The sequence below is a fragment of the Musa acuminata genome, chromosome BXJ2-11, assembly GCF_036884655.1.
Source record: "Musa acuminata AAA Group cultivar baxijiao chromosome BXJ2-11, Cavendish_Baxijiao_AAA, whole genome shotgun sequence".
Taxonomy (NCBI): domain Eukaryota; kingdom Viridiplantae; phylum Streptophyta; class Magnoliopsida; order Zingiberales; family Musaceae; genus Musa; species Musa acuminata.
In genome coordinates this window covers 352,998-363,194 of record NC_088348.1, presented here as the reverse complement: position 1 = coordinate 363,194, position 10,197 = coordinate 352,998, and the positions used below count along the sequence as shown (strand labels likewise).

At 43.9% G+C, this 10,197-nt stretch overlaps 1 protein-coding gene across 2 annotated transcripts; it reads left to right on the top strand.

Moving 5' to 3' along the window:
* Nucleotides 1–273: 273 nt before the first annotated feature.
* Nucleotides 274–10,197, top strand: LOC135627660 (uncharacterized). Of its 2 annotated transcripts, none has more exons than XM_065133805.1 (6): nt 274–780; nt 6,725–6,987; nt 7,785–7,902; nt 8,111–8,319; nt 9,066–9,603; nt 9,780–10,197. In XM_065133805.1, exons 1-5 carry the CDS (start codon nt 400–402, stop codon nt 9,517–9,519), a joined length of 1,425 nt encoding a protein of 474 aa, XP_064989877.1. In that variant the 5' UTR covers nt 274–399; the 3' UTR covers nt 9,520–9,603; nt 9,780–10,197. The 2 variants fall into 2 exon arrangements, with proteins under 2 accessions (XP_064989877.1, XP_064989876.1); XM_065133804.1 differs by having other exon boundaries at nt 9,764–10,197.

Below are 10,197 nucleotides of genomic sequence, written 5' to 3'. Positions count from 1 at the left end.
TAAAGTTTGCTCATGTTGATTAATCCTTCGACTCAATGTTCAATTTTTGATATGATATTTCTCGGCACAATGTTCAACTCTCCTGATCAACAATCGATTATTGATTTGATGATATGAATATATTATAAAAGTATTTTATTTGTATCATTTATCATAAAGATATATTAGTCTAATAAATTAATGCTATCGACAATCAAATGCGGCTGAGAGAAAAAAGCTTCCCTACGAGTTTGGTATGTCCTACATATGTTGTAGCTGAGATGAAGTTGGATAGATGAATTGTGATGGGCTTTCCTCCACGGAGCCCTTCCTCGTTGCCTCCACCATCTTTCCTTTTTCCCTTTGCCCTCGTTAGCGGTGCCTTCTCCGCTTGCCCAGTTCTAGCACAGGCGGCGGCTAATGGCGCTCCCCTCTCGTCCTCTCGTCTACGCCCGCTTCTCTCCCCTCTCTAACGCCTATCCCTCCTTTTCTCTCTTCCTCCCTCCCTCTCCTCTCGGCCGTACATGTAGATCCCAGGATATTGCTTTTGGATTTGGGAGACACAGGAAGTCGAATCTCAGGCTTCTCGCTGGCAGCAGAAGTTGTCGCAGTCCATGCCTCATGGTTCTTCGTTCTTTCGCTGGCCACGAGGCGGAGAGGGGTTCCTGCAGCGAGAACGACGAAGGTGACGAGGAGGAGATAGAGGAGGACGTCGACCACGAGAAGGAAGTTGAAGATGAGGAGTCAGTGACTTCTGTCGCGGCCGAGAGATGGGATGTCTTAGGCCTTGGCCAGGCCATGGTATACACGTTTCTCCTTTCGTGCCCTTTCCAAGATTTCATGTTTTTTTTCCCTCATTTAAACTATCTATTCCTTGATTATTATGTTTATTGATGAAAAGATCGTGTCTTTAGTCCCTTGAATTGATGCATCTGACCCTTCATGTTGGCTATTACATAATAAGAACAGGTTATAAGATTGTTTCTCCCTGAATGCTCATAAACCAGAAAGATCCTTTCTTAGTGTCTTGTTGGAAGAGAAGAACATTCTCTGGCATGCAATTTGATATTTGTTAATATATACTCACAACACATGTTTTCTATAACTAGAAATCTTTTCATTTTTGTCCGTGTCTTAGTTTTCTTATGTGCTCCTAACGATTCTAATTATGTTTGTCCGTTGATGTCCTTGGAGCTACTGGGAGATATAACTCATTTAGCCTTGTTTGTAGGTCAATGTCAACTATCCAATTTTCGTACTCTTAATCAAGGTTTTTAATTTTGTACCATACCGCTCGACACGGGCGGTACATATCAGTACCAGTCCATCAGTAGACCGACACGCGAACTGCCCACTACCGGGCGGTATCAGGTTTTTGGCCTCGTATCGGACTATACGGGGCTGTACCGGATGGTAACGGTCGAAATTTTGACCATTACCGATCTGTACCGGGCGGTGCCATAGATTTCAGCTTTTGACGTTGATTGTTAGAATTTCTTGTTAAACCAGGATTTTTTGGTAGCAATTTGATGTAGAGCAAGTGTTGATGGAGTCTCAAAGAGGATTACTGCAACTCATTGAATTGAAATGAAAGCATAAAGCTGCTTAAATTCTAGAAACAGGACATAAAATTGTCTTAACAATGATTTCAGGAAGATAATATGATGCAAGTCATTGTCCAATACTTCAGATTTATAAATTTAAATATCATTTTCAGCTAAAACATGCAGGAATTATTGCGAGATAATTTTAAGGAAAAATCAGTTTATGATAGGATGAACCATAGATTTCAGCTTTTGATGTTGAGTCATTAGTTAACTATTTTCTAATTATTCCATTTTTTATAAATTTAAATATCATTTAAGCTAAAACATGCAACTCTTTTTTTTTAAGGTATTTTTGGAGGGATTTATACCTATTTTAGGCATACCGTTTTGTCACGACCTTAGCTGGTTTTGCCTAAGGCGTGCGGTACCCTCGCGCGTCCGTCCGCAAAGGTCAGCCTCCCCGAAGCCTCCCATTGTCCCTTAGGACCAACAAAAGAGAGAACGGGTTAAAGAGAACGCCTCAATCGGGATCCACAAGCAAACATGTCCGAAAAACACTTCATAGACAATGCAAGTTACAAACAGACTTTACAAGCTCTGAATAGTTGCACAACAAAGGGTAAAATGGTCCATTACAGACCGAAAAGCTCTCGCTCGTGTCCACTTGACACAACCTTTATTTACAAGCCTAAAAAGGCCACCAACCCAACTAACATGGGACTATTTAGCCTTCGGCCGCCCCTCTATCTGCTGTACAAGGCATGAACATGCCAAAAGACAACGGACAGACATAAGCATTACATCCAACATCTTGTTTAGAAGTTTGTCCGTTACATTCTCCCCCACTTATCCCTTCGACGTCCTCGTCGAAGCCTTTGTGAACACTGCAACTCTTCGCCTTTGCTGAGTCTTCAATCTTCTGCTCCAGCTGCAATGCGCCTCCTGGCTCCCATATGCTCTCCGCTGCTGTTTCTGAGTAGTCGAACCTTTGATCCGCCATGCTGCTTCAATTCACCAATGACTCTGACTCTGGTGTGGGGGGTTGGCTGAGTTGTGTTGATCCTTGTTGATTCCTGCGGATCCGCCAGATGAAGGAAAAGACCATCTTTACTGCGCCAGTTTCTCAAAAATTCCACATGTTGCTTGAACTGGGTGGATGCTTGTTGGAGCTTTATCGAGCATCGCCTCGCAAACTTATGAAGTTTTGGGTCCTTCCTCCACAAAATCTGCTCATTGACTCTTCTTTTAGTTAGTTGTCACATCCAAGTAGGTTCGCATCACTTCCGCTTTCGATTGGCATTTCGTTGGGAAATGAAGCGGACAATCTACTCTCAGTAGCACTGATCACCGCTGGTGAGGATTTGACAACTATTGTCTTCCGTTATCTTCGAAGGGTCTTTGAACTTGTGCAGAGCTCCTCTGCTGGATAGATAAGAGAACTGGGGTACTCGGTTTCGCCCATTCTCTTAAGAGTTGAGAAGGCAAAGGTTACTTGACTTCGCCCGCCTCCTCGAGGTTGTACTTCATGCATCGAGCTGGTTACTAGCCTTCGCCTGCTCTTTGCTCACACTTCTGAAGCACTCGAAGTGTTTGCACTCCTTGCGTTGAGTTAGCTACTGTGATTCACCTTCTCAAAGCCATTGAACTTCTGGAATGCAGGAAGTTTTCACCCCAACTTAGAGTAATTCTCTGATAGATGAGGTCGCCTCTGGGATTGTACCGTCTTCTCCATCAACCCTGCCGCCTACTCCACTGAGTAGCAAAGGTACAGCACCGCGTACTGCCTGCTTCGTTCCTTGGTCGTGCACTCTTGCATGACCCGAAGTCCTTCACTTACGGCTATCTTGATGAGAAACTTGTTGACACCGGTCTTACGAAGTTTCTTGGCCTCTGCCCTTCAGCCTTGTCTCGGTACTTGGAGATTGCCTCTGCATGCTCCACCTCCTCGGCCCCTTTCACGACCAAGCGCTCTCCCTCCGTGAGAGCAAGGGATCAATGACTTGCACGGAAGTCTCGCCTCTGCGGTACCATGGCGCTGCCATGCCCATGGCCCTACTATCCGTCGCCTCGCCTCTGTATCCCTTTTCTTCACAATCAGTAGAGATGTCTCCGTGGCACTCCTCTGAGTCCACCTCCATTCTAACTGATGCTTGATTTTTGGGTAGCTAAGTCCCTCTGGACTCATCGTCGCTTCCTCGCCCCTTTCGACCCCCTGCTTCAACACCTCTGTGTTCTCCAAGCAGTCCGTTTGGTCGATGGAAAGACAGACTGCAACTCCCATGCATGGCCTCTGCCATCACGTTGTAGAGTTTGCACCGATTCTGTTCTCCTTAGCTTCCTTGGTAGCAACGTTCGCTTACTCGACCTTGTCCTCTGACTTGTCGGGCTCCCTTAAGCGAATATGAGCTCTGGAGAAGTCCAACTCTCCAGCTGCTTCGATCATACCTCTACATGATCAAGTCCCTCCCATGGAACTCACTGGTACTTGCATTCGAACTTTTCCCTTGGTGGAACACAGCCCCCATATGCTGATGACCAAGGCTTTCATCCGATGCAAAATTCGATGCACGCCCGGAAGACCCGCCTCTGCGGTACCATGGCCTTCACTCCTTGAATCCATAGCCCTTCTTGCCGTCGTGTTGTTCATCGAAGTGGAGCTTCCAGTAACTCCCGATCATACCTCCATATGATCTCATCCCTCACGGGACAATGTCGTGTGTGTCGCATTGCCACGAACTGTTCCACCACGATCCGCTGCACCATGTCGCCTCCTGGTGACATCTCCATTGCATTCTGATCTTTGTGGAATAAACTCGAATTGTGAACCCTCCATGTGTGGCCTCTGCCAATACATCGCAGGGTCTCCTCCACCTTCGATTTTGTTCACTCCTTTGGCAATCGACCTTCATCCACCCACTCTTGGGTCACACCTAGATGAAGCACCACTCTAGGACAGTCCGTCGCCTAGTAGCTCCCGAAGTCCACCGACTTCACTGTAGTTTGTGCACCATTGTCTGGATCCTGGGCCTCTACCCCTACCAGCAAACTCTCCGCTGCGCACTGCTTCCTTCATGGCAACTTGAATGGCAACACTGTGGCATATTCTTCAAGAGTACCCGCCTCTGCGTCCTCTTGCCCCGCGCTAAGACCTTCTGAACCCAACTTCGCCTCCGCAAATTGAGTCGCCTTAGTTCCTCCATCAAATGCTCCTCCGAGATAAGGTGCATGTGCCCAGGAGCTCCCTTCGTCTTTGGCACCATGCAAGATGAGTCCACTCCGTCAGAATGAAGGACCCATGGAACAACATGATCCTACCCTTGCCTCTGCAAGAGTTCATGTCTTTGACCTCTGTCTAAGGAAAGCACTGTGCTTCTGCTCCATGTTCCAACTTCTCTGCTGGCTCCCTTCATGCGGCTTGGGTACTTCGCCAAGTTACACCCAAGTTTCTCCGCTCCTCGTTTTTGCATTGAGTCGATGGTGGCCCTCGCGCCCTCCATTCCACGGGTCAGCCCTCCCTTGAGTCCGATCTCCATATCGACTCTAAGTGTGCCTTCATTTAAGTTGCTTCAGGTCGCTCCCCCACTTGATCTCGCAATGCATCCACCAATGCATTCTCTCGAGCGAGATCATGCGACAACTCCTCGCCGCTTGCTCAGTCCATCGAGCTTCGTGAAGTTGTTGTTTGTGAGGTACTCCTCCTCAACATGTGAAGTCCGTCTCACATGATTCTCCCTCTGGAGTGCCGAGACTTATCCATCCTAGATAACTGTCCCGTTGGAGCAACATCTCTCTTCGTTTCGGAGACCCCCATCCCCTTGGACTACTCCGATCTGCTGAACAAACTGTGCATTGTTCTGCCTCTTGCAAACGCACTTGCTAGATTGCGCCTCCACGTCAATACAGCCACCGCCGCACCCCTCAAGGCCTAGCAACATGCTAAACTCGTTGCACACTTCAGCCTCCTCCGGACGTATCCTTCACATGACGAAGAGAAAGTTTCAATGCTCCATGGCGCCGAGTCTCGGTCGCCTTGGGATGGCCACGAACATTCCATCGTCCGCATACAAGCCCATGCATGAGTACCAAATTCTTCGAGTTAGCAATTCCCCTCACCTCTGTGAGCTTTGCATAACTCTTTTGGTCGTTGAACAACTCATTCCACCTTGGATGGTCTCATTCTTGCCAAGCGCCTCGCTTGCCTAGAGCACCATCAAGTATAGTTGTCAACGTTGAGCCATGGCTCAAACTCAGCCATCCCAGCCTTTGTGCGCTCCGCATTCTTCCAAGCTTGCCTGTTCTCGTGGTGCCTCTTGCGCGAAGGGTTGGCCATTCCTCAAAATGCCAATGTTAGATGCCCGCTCCTCTGAGCGACTCTTTTCCCTACATCTCCATGCCCGTTTTCCCTCAAACGGTCGCGCGTGTGCTGACTGCCCTCAACGCAGCCCCGCTAGGTCCCCCACGTTTGCATGTCAAGTGTTTCTATGAGTGCTTGTCTCGCTCTGATACCATAATGTCACGACCTTAGCTGGTTTTGCCTAAGGCGTGCGGCACCCTCGCGCGTCCGTCCGCAAAGGTCAGCCTCCCCGAAGCCTCCCATTGTCCCTTAGGACCAACAAAAGAGAGAACGGGTTAAAGAGAACGCCTCAATCGGGATCCACAAGCAAACATGTCCGAAAAACACTTCATAGACAATGCAAGTTACAAACAGACTTTACAAGCTCTGAATAGTTGCACAACAAAGGGTAAAATGGTCCATTACAGACCGAAAAGCTCTCGCTCGTGTCCACTTGACACAACCTTTATTTACAAGCCTAAAAAGGCCACCAACCCAACTAACATGGGACTATTTAGCCTTCGGCCGCCCCTCTATCTGCTGTACAAGGCATGAACATGCCAAAAGACAACGGACAGACATAAGCATTACATCCAACATCTTGTTTAGAAGTTTGTCCGTTACAGTTCGGTACGTCGGAACCATACTGTACCGAGCAAATCTTGGTACACCAGTATGGTATAAGATTAAAAACATTGCTCCTAATACTATTTTATGCTGCATTTGTAAGAGAAAATTTGTTTCCCGTAATTGTTGCCTTTTCATTGTATTGGATTGTTTGTTGATTATATGTTTCGGAGTCTAGAATGTTATGTCCTCTCTGTTGTTGTTTTTACTCATTTATTTGCCTTTTAACTTCTGCTAGGTAGACTTCTCCGGCATGGTTCATGATGAATTCTTAGAGAGATTGGGGTTAGAGAAAGGCACTAGGAAGGTTGTTAATCATGAGGAGAGGGGCAGGGTTTTGCGAGCTATGGATGGTTGCAGTTACAAGGCTGCTGCAGGAGGTTCTCTCTCTAATACACTTGTGGCTTTGGCAAGACTTGGTAGCCGGTTTGTAAGTGGTCCGAACTTGAATGTTGCCCTGGCAGGCAGTGTGGGCAGTGATCCACTGGGTGGGTTTTACAGGTAAGCTTCATGTAGTTTTAGTTATCAATGTCTGAGATAGTGCCACAGACCAAAAATTTTTCTCTGTTACTTGATCCAATCTTTTTAATTGATAATAGGAAATCACATTGGAATATGAGTTTAACATTCTGGAAGATAAATAGGCATGAAATTGCTTGTTTATGGTGTTCCTTTCCATTCATTTTGATGGAAACTGTGTGGAAGGAAGGACTTCCATCATGGTTATAGTCATTCATAGTGATCCTATTTATTCCCTGGTTTTGCTGTGGTTTGAGTATTGACTTTCGAGAGAGAATTTCAGGCAAGTAATTCCTTTTTTTTATTTACCAATGATAAATGTAAATAAGGTGGTTTTTCTCACATTTTCTTTCAGAAAAAGAAAATTCTGTGTATCATAGGCGTATTGTGGATGCAATTCCAGGAACAATAATTATTTACTTCTTTTTATTCAAGTTATTCTAAAATTTCAATTTATGCCTTTCTATTTGCTAGGTTTGAATTATCTGAATGCTTTTCATCTGCATCAATTAAGAATTTTATCAGTAAGTCTAGTTCTAAACAAATATCTTTGTGGGTTCCAAGTCTCTTTTTATAGACTTCATAGAATTACTGACTACTAAAAGTTGTCATTACAATTTTCTATATTGTTGCACTTTTTCTTTTGTGTTTCATTTTGTCACTCCTCTGGTACAGTCTTCTGATACTCAGAGATCAACCTTAGTTTCCATTTTCGCATAAAATTTACAATTTTTCTGTTATTTATGGTGTAACCAATAAAGTTTTGTTATAAATTTTAGGGCAAAACTACGTCGTGCAAACGTTAATTTTCTTTCTAAACCTGTGAAGGATGGTACGACTGGCACAGTTATAGTTCTAACAACTCCAGATGCCCAACGTACTATGCTTGCATATCAGGTAAAATCCTTGTTTAGTTCATATCTACAAGTCTTCATTTATATTTACATTTATAAAGCAGGGCAGAAAATAGGTCTTGGTTAGATGGTGTTAATTTCTTCCTCTTTCACTTTTGCTAAAGCTGACATAACAGGCTTCTATTTTGCATTTTTCCTAGTTTCCGATTATTGTCCATTAACTGTCATTACTGTTTGCCTTCTTTTACCAGGGAACATCATCGACCATTGATTATGATCAATACTTGGCTGGTATAGTCTCAAAGACAAATATACTCGTCATAGAGGGTTACCTATTTGAGTTACCCCATACCATCAAAACTATTGCAAAGGCCTGCGAGGAAGCTCGTAAAAATGGTGCACTTGTTGCTGTGACAGCATCTGATGTTTCATGCATTGAGAGATGTTATGATGATTTTTGGTAAGCCCCTGTAACTTTTGTAAGGCTTCATTTTGAGCTCCATTATGAATTTTGGTTTGGTTCCAAAATCATTCTACCTCAATTTAGCACAAATGTGGCCTGCTATTTTTTCGAGCTTTCCACCATATTGAAACATTAAGATGGATGTGCTTTTTATGCTTGATTTATCCTTGGATGATCCAAGTTGCACAATCTACAGAGGATCCAAATGCTCTCTATCATCAGTTCCTTTCTTTCTCTGGTTATTAGAAGCACCTATTTCTTTCTATTTTCTTTTTCTTTTCATTTCCTGATCTTTATTCTCCTAATTCTTGGTGGGATTTTACCAGTTTGGGAACCAATTATTTTTGAGAAAAATTGATTTGCCATCTGGAATTATGTTTTTAGCTAATCTTATGAAGCATATTAGAGTTCTTAGGATGCATTGGTGATGACAGATGATTCTCCTAATCTTGTCATCAACCAACATTTGTGATGCCTTTCTAGTTTTTGTTTTTTCACTGAATTCTTTAGCATAATAAACCACTTCTAGGCAATTAGCAAAAGGAACAGAGTCATTTTCTTGTGTCAAATTTGTTTTGCCATTCATTAATACACCTTTGCCTTCACCGTTATAAAGCCTACCTTTATCTAGTTCTTTGATTTCTGTCTTACGAGTGAATTTTTGCTGTGACATCTGAGCTTCTGTATTTTTTGCACACTGATATTTTTTATCCAAACTTACACTTCCAAGTTCATCTTTCTAGGGAAATCATAGGGAATTATACAGACATTGTATTCGCCAACAGCAATGAAGCAAGAGCCTTTTGTGACTTTTCTTCTAGAGAGAGCCCAATGTCAGCTGCTAGGTACTTGAGTCATTTTGTACCTCTGGTCTCTGTGACGGATGGTCCACGAGGCTCATTTATTGGTGTAAAAGGTGAAGCAATCTACATACCCCCATCTCCATGCATACCGGTGGACACTTGTGGAGCAGGTGATGCATATGCATCAGGCATATTGTATGGTATTCTTAGAGGGACCTCAGATTTGAAAGGTATGGGAATGCTGGCTTCTTGTGTAGCAGCAGTCGTGGTTGGACAGCAGGGTACTCGCCTTCGGGTTCAAGATGCCTGCAGATTGGCAGAGTCTTTCACCTTTCATCTTGAGAGCTCAAATGCTCTCTCTGATGTCAGTCCGGATCATATCTCCAGCTTATGATTTATCTTCCACTTCAGTTCATATCAGACAATACTTGGTCGACTTTATAAACCTCGCAGGATGATTAAAAAAATTCATACTCAGGTACTATAGATTTTTGCTTTCTTGTTCATGTATCTTTCTAATTGTTTCAATTAAAAGAAACAATTAGTGATTTATTAGTGATTGAGTTTCAAACAAGGCCTAGATCCAGCTGGGATTTATTAGTGATTGAGTTCCTTTTCCCAATCTCATGTCTTTGCAGTTTGATGCACTTGTAGATGATCTCCCTTCCTGGTTTGGTTGCATTAGCTATTTACAGAAGAGTGTTAGCTGCAGAATCAAGCTGGGAAGAACATAGAGAAACCAGAAGGAAAGCCATTGATCATGACAAGGACACCTTTCGAGGATGCTCGCTGGATAATCTAAAATGCTGTAATGACACGTTCCATGGATTTCAAGCTTCCAATTTCGATGGTTCTTTGCCAGTATTGTGTAAAGATACGGGCTAGACTATTTAACTGGGCAAAAAGATTTAGTGCGAGAGAATTGTATGTTGTCCAACTCAGACAGAATCCGTCTGATGGGGGATTATTGCTAAATGTGGTAAAAGGTTTAGCCATTTGGTTTGGTGCAACTGTGTTTCAGACATCAGTGAGGCTCTTAATGACAATTAAGGCTCCTATGCATATGCCACAA